The sequence below is a fragment of the Trachurus trachurus genome, assembly GCF_905171665.1.
Source record: "Trachurus trachurus genome assembly, chromosome: 1".
NCBI classification, from domain to species: domain Eukaryota; kingdom Metazoa; phylum Chordata; class Actinopteri; order Carangiformes; family Carangidae; genus Trachurus; species Trachurus trachurus.
Window position 1 is genome coordinate 4,541,923 of NC_139891.1, and position 16,312 is coordinate 4,558,234.

General features: G+C 42.5%; 2 protein-coding genes across 6 annotated transcripts; one reads left to right on the forward strand and one right to left on the reverse strand.

Annotated features, from left to right (window-relative positions):
• Positions 1 to 515: 515 nt before the first annotated feature.
• Positions 516 to 1,059, reverse strand: rln3b (relaxin 3b; the record flags this gene model as incomplete). The annotated part of the gene is made up of 2 exons (XM_083977470.1): positions 516 to 796; positions 885 to 1,059. The coding sequence occupies 2 exons, from the start codon at positions 1,057 to 1,059 to the stop codon at positions 516 to 518; spliced, it is 456 nt and encodes a 151-aa protein (XP_083833596.1).
• A 783-nt stretch (positions 1,060 to 1,842) lies between these two features.
• On the forward strand, positions 1,843 to 15,827 carry rfx1b (regulatory factor X, 1b (influences HLA class II expression)). 5 transcript variants are annotated; one of them, XM_083982915.1, is made up of 18 exons: positions 1,843 to 1,998; positions 3,142 to 3,518; positions 6,411 to 6,508; positions 6,622 to 6,714; positions 7,904 to 7,977; positions 8,131 to 8,422; positions 8,520 to 8,701; positions 9,406 to 9,525; positions 9,732 to 9,847; positions 10,720 to 10,838; positions 11,062 to 11,165; positions 11,284 to 11,435; positions 11,644 to 11,741; positions 12,140 to 12,289; positions 12,607 to 12,818; positions 13,563 to 13,716; positions 13,813 to 13,858; positions 13,954 to 15,827. In XM_083982915.1, exons 2-18 carry the CDS (start codon positions 3,170 to 3,172, stop codon positions 14,097 to 14,099), a joined length of 2,505 nt encoding a protein of 834 aa, XP_083839041.1. In that variant the 5' UTR covers positions 1,843 to 1,998; positions 3,142 to 3,169; the 3' UTR covers positions 14,100 to 15,827. The 5 variants fall into 5 exon arrangements, with proteins under 5 accessions (XP_083839041.1, XP_083839039.1, XP_083839040.1 ...); XM_083982913.1 differs by having other exon boundaries at positions 13,951 to 15,825; XM_083982914.1 differs by having other exon boundaries at positions 6,625 to 6,714; positions 13,951 to 15,825.
• Positions 15,828 to 16,312: the final 485 nt, after the last annotated feature.

Here is a 16,312-nt window from a genome sequence, read left to right on the forward strand (position 1 = left end):
TATACTAATACTGCAGAGGAAGGCCAGCTGGTAGTATTCAACTCTGGGTATGTGGACCAAAATACAAAAAACACTTTGAAATAAACACCTAAATATTTCTTCGTAAGTGTGCTCATATATGGTGGTCATGCACGCCTCTGTATATTTTCAGAAACCAGATGTCATTCAGAGAACAGCAGGACACTGTGTATAGTTAGTCACTGCCACTTCCTTCATTTCGAAATCCATGACAAATTCTTCTTCTAAAGTCGTGTAAAAGTGGAAGTGCAAGCATTGAATATTAATTTGGTACATCTTTTGAAAGAGCAACAAAGACTTTATTTACATACACAAGTTTATTAAACATATTAATCTGTGTTAATCACAGTAAACAACTTTTATGTGCACATTCACATTTCCTGTATCAATCATCAACACTTGGACAGTCGGTTGGGTGAAATAAGAAAAGTTAGGAAAAGGAAAAAGAGGAGAGCTCTGCAGTTGTGACAGCACAAGATGTAGACTATAAACTGGGTTCAGCACAGAGAACTGATTTCACTTTTGCTACAGCCCCACTTGCAGCAGGCGTTGGACAGTCCAACCACAACATCCCGTCCTTTTCTATCCGCGCTCCGTAGAGCCTCCAGCACCTCCTCTGAGATGGGGGAGCGAGTTAAGCGGCTGAATCCAGCAGCCAGAGATGTCACATCCAAAGTTTGATCTTTCCATGCCTTGGAGTCTGTGGTATCTTGGTCACTGGTACGCTGAGGGATGGGATTTTTGACCCATGGGTCAAACGCCTCTTCTCCAATAAGAGCTGACAAAAAGAGAGGGGATGAATCCTTAATTAATGTCACATTTTGGCTCTTGAAAATCCTGAAACAAAGTCTCACACACAGTCTTACCTGAATCGTCTATGCTTCTCCTCCAGCGAGAACCACCACAGGTGAAGATGACAGCTCGTATGAACTCTCTTCCACACAGTTTCACCCCGTAGAAAGAGGGATGGCCATCATTGGAGCGCACCCTGTCTACAAGTACCACGAACAAGCCCACGGTCAGGAGTGCTGCCTTCCACATGGTGATAACTAAAAGATACTGAATGTATTTCAAAGGTTAGAAACTGCTTGAGGTGTCTGTCCTTCTTCTGAGTAGCTTATATAGGCCTCAGCATCTCAGAGAAGGACCTCAGCTAACCTCCACTTTCGTCATGACCTGAGATAAAACCAGAGACCTTTAGGGGCAACAATGGAGGAAGGAGAAAATGAAAAGTTGTGATTAAGTAGCGAATGATGCCAGAAGTGATGTAAGCAGAGGTCTTGGCTATCTAATCACCTGTGACCTTTTGGTGGCCTTTTTGTCCCTTACATCAGGTGGATATTGTGCTATGATTCACCAACACTCTCTCCGTCTTGCTATCTGCTCTCATGGCATTGGATGGAGATCATTATCCATTCACTCCAAGGATTGCTAGGGTGCTATGAAAGTGTTCACTACAAGTCACATAGACACACATTGATGAATACACCAGATAGACAGCTGATACTGCACTGACGTTATTTGTGGATTTGTGAATGTTGGATGGTATTTACTACATAAATAAGCGTATAGGGCATAATAGAGAGGATAAGATAAATGCGACTTTGTTTAAAATTAATCAGTGTCCACCGAAATATTTTCCTCATATCTGCTTGACATTCTGTGTAATCAAAAAAGTCACATCAGAAGTGGTAATTTGACGTTCGGCTCTGGCGAAAGTGACTGACAGGGACCGTCTACCAATCAACGATCAGTTATTTTAGTGACGCTGCGACCACCTCCCGAGTCAGCCAATCCGCATTTAATGTAGGGCGGGGCGATGACGAGAGGGTAGCAACAGTTGCCCCGGTGAAGGCAAGGCGCCATAGTCACGGTAGTCCTGGCGACAAGAACCAAGCAACGGGAGTCAACAACAACAACCTAAATCTAAGGGGAAAAAACTTTAACGACCAAAAAGGACTATACGGGGATAAACTAGAGGTGAAGAAGTAGAATATTTCAGAATTATCGTTTCATTTTCTGTATAATTTATGCGTGTGCTTGTTTGTACAGTCGTCAGCGTTAACGTGGAATTGGTCGAGCGTGTCGGTGATGAAAGTGGTTGCTAGCTTCTTTCCAAACGCAGACCGTTGTTATGGCGATGTCAGACCTTTGATAAGAGCACAAGATGGCGGGTGTGTTGTAAAGCCAGTCGTACTTTTTTCAGCCAATATGCCACAATGTTTACAGTATTGCTTGCAGTGTATCATTACAGCTGAGATAAGAGTGAGGCGTGATTGTTGGCGTGGTCATATATTTAGTGGCTGTTCGACAGGAAAAGCTAGCAACGAGCTAACTCGCTTTAACGTCATAAGTCAACGTGAGCTGTTAGCTGGGGGAAGCTATCACTCTCGCTTTCTCAACTCACTTTTCAAGCAATCAATCCAGACACATTAGACACTGAAAAGCACATGGAAGTGCCAGCGCAGCTAAACAGTTGATCAGTTACAGACACGGGGGTTTATAAGCAGAATGTTTCATAATGTTTTTACGACTTTGGAAAAGTTTTTGGTATGACATTGGATTCGACAAGTCACTCCCGTGAACACAGTGTGCCGGATGATCATCTGATTGTCTTGTTTGCCGTGTTGGTTTACGCAGGAGTGGCTTGTTTCCCAGTGGGATGGCCCAAAGTCCTGAGTGACAGCGAACCTAATGATTTATATTATAGTAATATCTGGGTGTGTCAGTGGTTTCATTTTTTTTAACAATCATTTTTAGTTCGTCATATTATTTTTTACTTGAAATACGTCGGCAACTCTGAATTAACCTCCTTATCTAATGTTAGCGAATGGTTGTTAAATATGTACTGTGTTTCATACTGGACCACACAGGAAAGACTCTAGACTACTGCTTAGTCTCAGACAAAAGCCTTACTTCCTCCTCTGGTTTAGGTTACACACACACACACACACACACACACACACACACACACACACAATCGAAGACACGTGTTAGCCCACACACCGTATGTTATATCTGGTCAAAACCTAGAAAGAGATTAAATAAAATGCCAACAAATTATGTTTCTAGGTTCATCTGTAGCTTTTCACTAATGCTTGCTTTCTCTTTTTTTATCCACAGAACTAGTGCCTCAAAAGCATTGGTTGCTATGGCAACTTCTGGATACTCAGAGGACCTTCAGCCTCAGCAGGCCAACACAGTAACCATAGCAACACCTGCAGCCACCACACCCTCATCCGCAAAGACAGCACACTTCCTGTCAGAGATCCCACCAACCTCTGGAACAACTGCAACAGCTAACCAATCAACCGCTGCCTCAAAAACAGTACAGGATGCACTTTGTTCTCAAGCCCCGCCCACCCAGGCCCAGAGCCAGAAGGCAGTGGTTCTGACCACTCCCACACAGCACTATGTAAGCCCTGAAATCCAGCACTCAACGGTCCAAAAGAGTAATGGTCAGAGCAGCTCGCCTCAGTACATCATTGTAACTGTTACAGGTGAGAGACACAGACACATACCAACATGATAATATACTTTGCAAATACAGATATTACAAATGAGCAGGAAGAAGGCACGGTATTGCCTTGCAGGCTCAGTCTGAGCAAGCCTCAATTTGTCCCACAGGTCTGTTTTATAGGTGTAAACAGCTAAATTACAGATTGTCCAGGGCAGAGTGTTGCATTCTTGTTAGAAATAAGTGCAGAGGAGAGTTGCATATAAACATTTTTTCATAAATCTTTATAACAATGAGAAATTCTTGTCAATAGTTTACAAGGTCGGGTCCACTATGATCTGTTGAATTTTATTTGACTAGCTGTAAAAATTTTTTTTAAAAAGTAGTTGGAAGTGGTAACAAATAGTTATGCTACAGTTATGGTAATCTTAAATAATTTTAATATTTGAGTGATGGTTTAAGTCCCTAATGAAGAGTAAACTTATTTGCAGTTTCTAGGTAAGCTGTGATCCTTTTCTTTATCTTTAGTGTTTGTCACTGTTACTTGGGCAAAATAGGCAATTTGATGACATCACCCTGATCTTTTTCAATTTCCATTACATTTTAAAGCTCAAACAATTCATCCTTTTCATTTAACTAACCGGTAATCAAAAAAAATCTCCATATCCTAAGCCTAAATTTGACTAGTTCATCAACTTCTTAATTAACTTCAATAATCATCAGGATTTCTAAAAAAAAAAAAAAAAAAAAAAGAAAGAAAGAAAAGAAATGTGTGTATGTTTTTGGGCTCATCATCAATACTTCTAGCTCATGCTGGCACTGATACATGTTCCAGTTATAACCACAGACATTTTACGTAACATTTGACTGAATTTATGTTGTGTAACAATCTGAATAGTAATGATTTATAGTGATGATGTTTGGCTATTGAACTGTTGCTTAAGTTATAGGTTGTCTGCTCTAATCAGCAGGATGTTGTCTTAAAAATAGATCCCGATTCCCGATTAAATAACCCTGATAGAATAAACCAGGAAAGAGTATTGGGGAAACACTGATTTTGATTTGTTGGTTGGGTGGTGCATTCATTATGAGGACAAAATAAGCTGATGGACTTGGTTGCTAGGCTGCATAGTCCCAAATGTGGGAGCGTGGATGTCTGATGGATGGAACCTGACTTGCCTTTAACTCAGCTACTCAGATGTATTGATGTTTTATTATTATATTACATCAGCTCAGCTTTATGTTGGAAATTGCTTTACAGAAAACTATATGAGGCTGTATCTATGGTAGCTAATGTACTGTGTGATTACAAGGCTTTGGATCCTTTCTAGATATTGGTTAAAATGAATCCAGAGCACTGCATTTTTTTTTTTTTAAAACATCCTGAAGTAAAAGATGATATAAGTAAAACTTGTGTTTTGAAATATGGTGTTAACTAGTAGAAATTTGAGAGAATCGACCCTAACACTAGAATATATCTGCATGTTTATTTCAGGGCTGTCTATTCGTAGATCTTTTTCCCTGCCCGTATCAAGTAACACTATGCACTCTCACCCAGAGTGAGGGAGTCATAGGCCCGAGGCCTGTCTTGTCCTCATGGAGGAGGACTACTAAGTTAGATGAATAACTGTGTTGATTAAAATATCCCCCCATGTCTAAAATATGGAGTGCAGTAGATTGGTCCTGGTTTGACTCAGTATAGTCATGTCGCTAAATGAGTAAATCTTTTTCGTGAGAGAGCACACTGAAGCATGTATGCTCTTCTGTTATATGTGTTTATCTTTCTGATAGCAGAGTGAATTGATAGTGTGTTGTGTTTTTATACAAAACATTGTAACAGCCCACAGTATTGAACAGAAAGTATTATGTAACTAAACTAAAATAATTCTACTCAGCTGAGACTTTGTGTTGGTAATGACCATGAAAACCAGTTTTGCAGCTGAGATTCCATTTAGTTAGTTTCACCTGTTTTATTTTATTTTATTATACTTTTCTAATTTTAATGTAGTCTGTCGTTGCAATAATAATTACTGTTATTATTAGTGGGCATATATTATTTATTTAAATGGTCAAAGTGGAAAACAATAGAGACACGCCACATGCATTTCTCAGCATTGGATAAAGGTGGATAAAGTAATGGCAGTTATGAAACAGAATGCATGCGCAAAGTAATATCACATTATCATTTTGTTCACAGTCCTGAAATAAGAGGTATAAAGAAAGCCACCAGATAGACGTAGTTGGGTATTTAGCCAGCAGTCAGCCTGAGGGAAACATTATATAATATCTAAAAATTATTTTATTAAATCGTCATTGCTTCATGGAAGTTATCCAAAGCAGGTAGAAGCCAAAATTTTAAAATATCTGAGGGGAGACTGAATTTCATTTTGAATTTGAATTGAATTGTGGGTTATGCATAGTTGCACTGACTGGCTCTGCTGTAACTCGGCCCAAATGTAACTTGCAAGGTACTTGTTTCCTACCAGAGAGGCATAAAAAAAAAGTGAATAGTATCCTCTCTTCTGCCTACCCTCCATCCAATGTTTTCTCTCTCTATCCTTCATCCCTCGTGTTCCTCTCATTTCCCTCTTTCATCTGATCTGCATGTTTACAAGATGGAGGGATTTCTCTCTCCATCTGGGGAGATTAGCTGTCCAAGGCTGTCCTTCTGCATGCAACATATAAGGATGAAAGGAGAGTTGGACAGACACACACGTCTCCCTCCTCAGTAGCAGTCTCTTTTCAGTCAAGCAACAAAAACAAAAAAAAGACACTTAGTTGCAGGATGTTCTGCAGTGGCTGTTATTACGATTTGGAAGCAGTATGTCGTGAGTACTGAACCTGTGGTGGTAGTTTGATGTTTCATTGAGCTATATCTGATGATCTGATGATCTGATGAAAGTCCTGTCCTTTATCCTCCGTGTGCCATCCACAGAGGGTTCAGTCCATTCCAATGACAGTCTGTCAGACTCCAGCCCGCCTGCCCCCGGAGTTCCCACTCAGGTGGTCCAACCGGTGCAGACGACCCCACAGGTAAGATGCACACACACATTTGCAAACTGCATGTATCTGCCATTTGACCGTTATAGGAGCAGGTCACAAACAGAGGGTTGAAGTTTATTTGATGCTGTGACTTTGCCCACCAGCAGAGGTCAGTGTTGCAGGCGGTGTCGCAGGCAGCCAAGAGGATTCAGACAGGCCACATCAACAATATACAGTCTGTGCATATTAACCAGGAGGTAAACAGACATACACGAGACATTTCATCTTACCACGTAAGAGAATAGACAACAAATACATGAAATTAAAGTGTAGGGGTAATGCCATCATGTGTTTGTTACTAATAGTTTTGTCAAGTGGTACCTTTAACAGCAGGTACAAGCTTGGGTCGTGGGTGTGGGTTGTTGTAGGGAAAGCCCTTTGCTAGGCTTTGCATGTTTCTCCACCTCTCTAACACACTCCTACCTGAACTCTGTACCGTGTCAGCCATGCTGTTGTTGGTCACGCAACAACTCTGGTATTGATCCTCGCTGGCAGACAACAGCCCTGCAGCTTCTTTATTCCTGTAGCGGTGCTCTTTAAACTGTCATGCCTACTAAAGAATTCATCCAACTATTTGGCTGCCTTTGATGTATTAACAATTATAATGGTGAGCTGGTTTCAGACTGGTTTCAGAAATTGTTGCTGCTTGGTCTCTCCTCTGAACTAAAACCTCCTAGAGCTGGTTGCTTGTTATTTCCACCTGCAGCAGACACCTGTTTACAGCAAAAAAAACCCAAAAAAAACAGCAACAGAGTTGTCGGAGACACCGAATTTAAAGAGGAACTATGCAGGTCTGGTCGCTTTTCCGCTGTTTTGCTAACCCTCCTCCGGCCATGAGCATTTGTTTACAACAAAACCGGCGAGAAAGTAATCAAGAGCGGTAGATCATGTATATATCATATATATGATGTTACAATGTGTATATTTGTGTAGTCGTATCTGTCAAAAACGAGAGATTACGGGTTACGGGGCGTGTTTGTGTTGCGGTGCTGCAGAGACGAGAGCTGGGAGTGGCGGCCCCGATCTTACAAGAGATGCAATAAGTGACACGCACGTCGCACGTGGAAGGCAGAGAGCCTCCATTCTCCCTCGTAACAAGTAAAGCCATTTTAAAACATCACAATTACTCCAAAGCTGTTTAATTAAGGTAACAATGTAGCACAGTTAAGCTACAAATCCAGCATAGTTCCTCTTTAAAGAGAGGTGCACAACACAACTCCAAATAAACTGTGGCTCCAGGTCTGCTGAATGTGAAAATAGACAACTGTTTGCAACCAGTTGTCCATAACAAGTTAACAAATACTTATATTATCTTTGCATCCTCTTGCGCTGCCTTTAAAACAGTCAGTGAAAGCTACTTGAAGTCTCCTCTCTGCTTGTGTCCAGGTGGAGCATGTGTACTCTGGCCAGGTGCAGTATGTAGATGAAGCAGGAGATACAACTTTCACCACATCCACCATGTGAGTAGAGGGCACACTGCTTTGGCTGCATGTGGCGAATCACTCACAAAACACGAGCCAATCACAAATCTCGCAGCTTTGCCGCTCATACAACTGTTTCTGTCGCGCATTTATACGTCTCTGTGTGCAATTTGTGTGTCCTCTCCCGTCTAGCCGATCGAGCACCTACCCTTTCTCCGATTCGCCCCTGTACTCCCAGACCCCTCCCACCTCCTCCTCCACCTACTACGAGGCTACGCCCAGCTCTGAGTCAGACATCACTGGATCTGTGACCTCGCAACCGGTTTCTGTAGCAACAGGAGGAGCCAATAGCGCTGCGGCTGCCGCGGGTGGAGCGGGCTACATCATTCAGGGAGGTTATGTGTTAGGGGGGGGAGGAGGAGCATCAGCAGGTGGAGGAGGACAGAGTTATTCAAGCCCCAACTCTCGTGCCCCACCAGCTACTGTGAGTACACGAGTTATGAAAGTGAAAAAAAACAAAACAAAAAGCTACGACATGACGGTTCAGAATATTAAATATTGTGACCAACCATCCTCTCTAGGTGCAGTGGCTGTGTGATAACTACGAGGGGGCGGAGGGGGTGAGTTTACCTCGCTGCACCCTGTACTACCACTACCTGCTACACTGCCAGGAGCAGAAACTAGAGCCGGTTAATGCAGCGTCTTTCGGCAAACTCATCAGGTCTGTCTTCATGGGACTACGTACACGGAGATTAGGGACCAGGTACACACACACACAAGCACACAAGGACACACACACACACATATTCAGGGTTCCCACGCGTCCTGGAAAACCTTGAAAATGGTTGACCAGTTTTCCAGTCATGGAAAACACATGGAAATTGAGAAAAATAGTCAAATGTCCTGGAAAATTATTTATCACATCATGACACCAGCTGCCAGAGCTCAGTTTGACTTTTTCAGACCCCACTAAGGATTTCTTTCCCAATCCTAGCGAGAAACGCTTTCCAGTGTTGGACCTGTTGTCTTCTCTGATGAAGGACAGATAGATAGTGACAGAGAACTGTTGTAGGTGTGGTTTAAAAACAAAAACAACATGTTTTTGCGTTGTTCTATGATAAAATTGTCTTAATTTCTAAGCATGTAAGATATTATGTCATAGATAAGTTGGAGCCATAGACTGCACATCATTAAATCAGACTTCTGGGAGAGAGAATGAAAGAGAGGAATAAACATAGAAACAAACTGGTTAAATGTACAAAATAAGCTACAACTGTTGAAAAGACTTCTCCAAAGCATGAATGGGACAGAGGATGTGTTGGCGTGATGTCCGTCATACTGTAGCAGCTGAAAATGTCCTGGAAAAGTGCTGGAAACTGATTTCAAGAAAAGAGTGGGAACCCTGATATTGCAGAAGATGTTTGAGGTCATTGTTAGAACTTTTTTTTTTCCACTGTGTGCTTTCAGAGGAAATTCCAAGTACCACTATTATGGCCTGAGGATCAAATCTGGTTCCCCGCTGCTCAGACTGATGGATGAACAACAGCACATGGCGATGAGGCAGCAGCCCTTCTCACAGAAAAATAGGTATCTATCCACACATGTGCTTTTGTGAAATTAAAACTTCATTCCTTTGTGTTCTCCGTGTATCTCGGTTTGCCAAGCATGCAAATGATCACCCATACACCTATCCATATACGTACATCTGAAAGGCAAAAACAGCCATTTATAAACAAAACGCTTCTGTTGCAACATTTATGACTCACCTGAATGCTGGGTCAACTGTCCAACAGGATGAAGCCAGTTCAGAAGACATCGGGGATCACCAACGGGACATCAGGTGGGGCAGGTCTGCAACAGGGAGGAGGACTCTGTGATATCTCTGTGCATCAGCATCAGCAGTTTCTGGGTGAGGAACAGCTGCACTCAACACTGCACGATGTCAACCACTGTTTTCCAGAACAGTTTTAATTCTAATTGTATATGTTGACACGACCTGGGTTTTATTGGCTGTTGCACTGTTATTTTAAAGGGATAGTTCACCCAAAATTGAAATTTCACTCATTATCTACTCACCCTCATGTCGACTAAGGGCTGGGAGAAGTTTCAGAGTCCTCCGTGGCTTCTCTGAGTTAGGGGGTCTCGGCATAGCACTGCATGTCCATATAACGGTTGCAAATGGATACCAATTGTCTTCGTAACAAAAAGACACACCAAAAAACATCCAAATACCTCCATGCTGCTCGTATGTAATGTCCGTCTTGTATTGAAGCCCCGAAATGCGAAATTGTACCAAAAAAAATTAAATAAGTCTATATTTCAAGCTTGTTTTGTAGCAGAAGCTTCTTGAAGCTCCTCCTCGTCAAATTTGGACGAACTGGGAAGAGGACAGACCCTGGTTCGTCCAAATTTGACGAACCGGAAAGAGGAGCTTCCGCTACAAACAAGCTTGAAAAATAGACTTATTAAATTTTTTTCGGGACAATTTCGCATTTCGGGGCTTCAATACAAGACGGACTTTACATACGAGCAGCATGGAGGTATTTGGATGTTTTTTGGTTTGTCTTTTTGTTACGAAGACAGTTGGTATGATAAGGCACAAAGGACTCTGAAACTTCTCCCAGCCCTTAGTCGACATGAGGGTGAGTAGATAATGAGTGAAATTTCAATTTTGGGTGAACTATCCCTTTAATGAAGTGTTGTAACACTGGAATGGTGGGTGAAGAATATTGTGTTTACCATGTGAAAGTTAAGACCTCACTCTTCCATCTTCATGTGTAGAGGCGTCTAGGCCGCTGCCAGACTTTGTTGACCTTGATCTGCAAGATCGAACCCTGCCCGACGGGATCCAATTAGAACACCTCAAGGCCTTTCAGACTCTCTACAGAGAACACTGTGAGGTAGGCTCCGATTCACATCATGATATTTCCTATTTTCATCCTTATTAAAACCCAGTTAGTGCTATGAAACTCAATCGTTGAAGGTCAGTTTGTTGAATGGCATAAGTGTTTCACTTACCTAAGGACACACGGCTCCCTGTTAGAATTCATTCAGCTGAAAATCTATGCCATAACCTTAAAGAAGGATAAAACACCTTGACATTTTTGTGTGTGGTCCACACAGGCCATTCTGGACGTGATGGTCAACCTTCAGTTCACTCTTGTGGAGACACTGTGGAAATCCTTCTGGAGGTTCAGCCAGAGCACTGACACAGAGTCACTCAACCTGTGAGTATCACAAACACACCCAACAACCTGATGAAAGACATACTCAATAGCGCTGCTATAACTGACCGGGAATGTTCCATCTGTACTTCTCTAACAACCGCCTCTCACCCTCCTCCAGGCACAACGAGTCTGAGAAGCGTCTGCCCAAATCGTGCCTGGTGGTGCTGTGTAAGTTTGAGCCGGTGTTGCGCTGGACGAAAGAGTGTGACAACATGCTGTACCAGACTCTGGTGGAGATCCTCATCCCTGATGTACTGAGACCCATCCCTAGTGAGTTATTACGGCCTCATAGAGCCGTGTACACAAAATTGTTCAGTGAGACAATGAAGACTAAGTCATTTACAGCATTCCTGTTTGCTCTGAAACCCGTGGGCAAGGACAGGGGGGTTCTCCTCCACTACTTCCCCTCTGTTTAAATTGAAATATAAACCTACCCTCTCTCTTTTTCCTCTCTACATCCCCACCTCCCTTACATTAGGTGCCTTAACTCAGGCCATCCGTAACTTTGCAAAGAGTCTGGAGAATTGGTTGACAGGTGCCATGATGAACATCCCAGAGGAGATGGTTCGCATAAAGGTATTTTCTATGTTGATACACTTATATGCTAGATATCAAGACATCTTGGTGTCTATATATATATATATATTTATTTATTTATTTTTCATCCTATTGACTCAGAAGTGCTTTACACTAAGCCACTCTGACACACAACTTAACACATAATTGTGTTTCTCTAATACATACAGTACATGCATTCACACACACTGATGTTACATACTGCTGACACTTTCGGTATCATATCCCTGACCACCTTTAAACATGGCCTGAGTAATGGGATCTCACTATATGTTTGGTCTTGATTTGCAACATTCAGCAATGTCTTATTTAGACTGGAAAACCCAAGATGCACCGGGCCTAATTATGCCTCCTTCCTGACTTCTTGTTATTTGTACTTTCCTGCTCCGTTTCCACAGGTGGTGTGTGTAAGCTCCTTCTCCCAGACTTTGCGTCGCTACACCAGTCTAAACCACCTGGCCCAGGCCGCCCGCGCTGTCCTTCAGAATTCAGCCCAGATCAACCAGATGCTCTCTGACCTCAACAGAGTCGATTTCACTAATGTACAGGTCTGAACCATGATAAAATGGAAATGTTTCTATCTAAAAAGGATTCTTCATCAGCCACTGTAGCCACCAAAAAGCAGAACAGGCATCATATAGTCTGTATTGTATATCATGCTTTCACAAAGCAGAGCAGGTATTAATTCATCCGCCTGATCGAAATGTTGCAGGTTTCTGAAATTTCTGACCTTTTTGATCCAGAACCTATGAGTGCTTCTGGATGTCGGTTCTTTGCACAATTTTCATCCCTCCGTCCCCCCTCCCATCTGTTACTTTCCTGTGTCGATCTCGCCCTGACACTGTCGACCTGTGCCCGTTCTCAGGAGCAGGCATCCTGGGTGTGCCAGTGTGAGGACCTTGTGGTCCAGAGGCTGGAGCAAGACTTTAAAATGACTCTGCAGCAGCAGAACTCCCTGGAGCAGTGGGCTAGCTGGCTGGACAGCGTTGTCTCCCAGGCCCTGAAGCCCTACGAGCAGAACCCTGTAGCCCTACCAAAAGCTGCCAAGGTCTTCCTGCTCAACTGGTCCTTCTATAGGTGAGGAGAACAAGCAAAACAGATTATCTATAGAAATGCGGTTAAAGGGATAGTTCAACATTTTGGCAATTTCGCCTATTGCCATTATCCCTATAGTCATAGGGGTAGGTTCATTACCTTTAATTATTGGTGCATGTTGTTTTGAGATCTGCGGGGCAGAGACGTGAGCTGCTCAGTGAACACAATGGAGGTGAACAGTGCAGGTCTCCTGTCCCTCAAAACTCATCAAATACACAATCCAACAACTCCAAAACACTCTGGTGGACAAGTTGTGACCTGCACATTCACCACGCTATGAGATAATAATGTAACATTACCAGATGGAGTTGTTTTCGTGGCAAATGCAGCCGGAATTACATTCCAGACACGGCTGCTAGGGCAGGCGGAGTGATTTCAGAAGCGCAAGTAGTTCAGAGTATTTGCTTTATGATTATTTCATAGCGTGGTGAATGTGCAGGTCACAACTTCTCCACAAGAGTGTTTTGGAGTTGTTGGATTGTGTATTTGATGAGTTTGATGAGGGACAGGGGACCTGTACCATTCACCTCCATTGTGTTCACTGAACAGCTCGCGTCTCTGCCCCGCTGATCTCAAAACAACATGCACCAATAATCAAAGGTAATGAACCTACCAATATGGCGATAGGGATTATGGCAATAGCTGAATTTGCCCAAATCCTATCCCTTTAAAAAATATTTGTCTTTTGATGATGTAGGTGATATATCTCCTCTGATCTTTCATCAGCTCGATGGTAATCCGGGACCTGACTCTGCGCAGTGCTGCCAGTTTTGGCTCCTTTCACCTGATCCGCTTACTCTATGACGAGTATATGTACTACCTGATAGAGCACAGGGTGGCCCAGGCTAAAGGAGAGACGCCCATCGCAGTCATGGGAGAAGTATGTGCCTGCACATCGGGTCAATCACATATTTCAACCTGCATCTGATGGTACACTGCATTGTTATAAATGTTAACCCTCCACTCTCTGTTGCAGTTTGCCAGCACTGTCAAGAGCCGAACGTCTCCAGACCTGGAGAAAGGTGAGCGTGATTCTCCTGTTCCATGTTTGGCTCTAGTGTCGGCTCTCGGGGGGATGCTTACTGACTGTCATGTCTCTGCTTTTCTGCATCAGAAGAAGAAGAAGACGATGAGGAAGAGGACAGTGAAGACGAGAGCGGAGAGCTGGTGCTGCAGTCCAGCTCTCTGAGTGCGGTGGATGAGGAGTCTATGGAGCCGCCCGCCAAGCAGCCCAGGACCACTTTGCATCTGCACACACCTTAGCTAATCATCCGTGTAATTAGCACACACCACTTCACACCCACCTTCACTTTGAGTTTGACATCACGTCATCCCATTCAGTCACCTACTTCTGTTTCCAAAACGGACGACAACGTTGATGTTAGGTGTGTTTGTGTGTCTGGTGTGTGTGTGTAAGCATGTGAGAAAGTGGGAGAGCCCTTTTTTTTGCCAATTCTCTATGTTCTACCTTTGTGCCGCCATTGTTTTTCCTCTGGCTTTCACCTGATCATCTACAATCCTTCCCTGTGCCTTCCACTGTCTGTGCAGTGGTTAGATGTCAAGAGCCACTCCTGTCCAGCCTAGACTCGACAATATGTACAGTATGTTATCGACTCCCTCCTGCCCTGCCTTAACCACTGACCTGATTTCTGTGGAGAGGTGGAGCCTCCATTGTTCTTTGTTGTACTCTAAACTCACAAGCATCACCTACATTGCCTTTAAAGCAATGGCTATGCAGGGGAGCTGGACTTTAATGAATAGCACTGTCTGAACCATACATTTCTTCAATCAAAGAGTAGCATCTGGAATGATACTGCATCATATATTCTGTCGGCGCGCGGATGTGATTTACAGCTATTTGTGAATGCCATATTTTACTTTTTTTTTTTAATGCCATTTCTTATTAATTTGGCCAACGAACTGGTACCGTGTGCCTTTTGAGAGATTTCTAGTCTGAAGAGAAAAAAAAACGCTTGTATTCTATATATTCTGTATTGGTGGATCAATAAATGAAGGTCCTGTGAAGTAGTTTCGGTGTTGTCATGAGCCTTTCCTAGCTGTTTAAAAAACAAAAAACCCGAGATGAGGTCAGTAAGCCTTGTTGTGATGAGTCCAACCAGTTGTTCATCCAGTTCTTTATCCATCCACCCATCCATCCATCTGTTCATTTCATCATCCATTCTCCTAAGGTCAGTCTGTTTTTATATAGACACAAAGCCCTTCTAGACAGAGATTACTCAAGTGCTACCCTACCACACACACTTTAATAGACAGAGTGCAACTAAAGTCGGCCAAAGTTTATCCCGCCCAGTCCAGAGCACTTACTACATTGTATCTATGGCAACCTTTGTACCAGCTAGATGTACCAGCTACAGCTCTGTCAAAGTTTTTGTAGTGTAAAAGTAGATGTTTATTTTCTGGAATTCTATGTTGAATATATTGTAGAGAACCTATATTACGTACTTTTTGTGAACACTGTCCTATATCCAAACTATTTGTATGTTGTTTAACCATTATTGCCTTAAGAAGTATGTTGTGGTTTGTTCACCATCCAGAGTATTGAGCTATATTTTATATTGTGGTACTGATGATGATGATGATGACCAAGCACATGAATATGGTGGCTATCTGGATGGAGCCTTTCCAAAGAGCACATGCTCAACCAGCAGTTTCTCACATGGCCTGAGCAGATGTTGGTCTTGAAAGGAAAAGCTTATGGTCATAGTGGGATGTCCTTCAGGACACGCTGACTATCAAGATCCCACCAAAGAGCACTAAATAGAAAAAAAAATGTGTATAACTGCAGACTTTAAAAATCTGCCTTGAAAAATAAAATCAACTGCTAGCTACAATGTCACTGTCATAACAATTGTGACTTGGAGTCTGTACTTGGAGCTTGTGCTGCTGAATATTTTCTAAATGAGGTCTTCTTGATGTGATTCTGAGGACCTTTGTACTCTGTGATCAACATTTGTAGCTTTATTCTCTCACTGTTAACTAAAAGGATGTGATTGCTCTCAAAAAGCGCCATGGTTTCTTTCTCCATTGGATCAATCAAGACATTGTTCTCTGGCTTTGCTCAACCACATCATAGTTGAACTGAACTACTGCACTGCTATATACTATCAGAAAAGATAGCTTTAACATGAAAAGGTTGATAAAGAAACTGTGAGCTGTATATCTCCTGACATTCAGAGTTAAGCTCCTGCGTTTCTGATAATGAACTTATAATTCTTCTAATTCTTCTCTGACTTTCAGTTAACTACTCAAGTACATCTTGTGGTTGTACATGTATATGCCTCCACCAATCAGCCAAATTGCAGGAATTAACTGCATTTTTACTAGATTAAAAAAGAATCATTTGAAAAAAGTGATTTCTCTAAATTAAGGTGAAGTTCTCATAAAAACCCAACAGGCAATAACCCATGAGTGTACAATTAAATCAATCCAACTAAATTAAATCACATATTTACAGT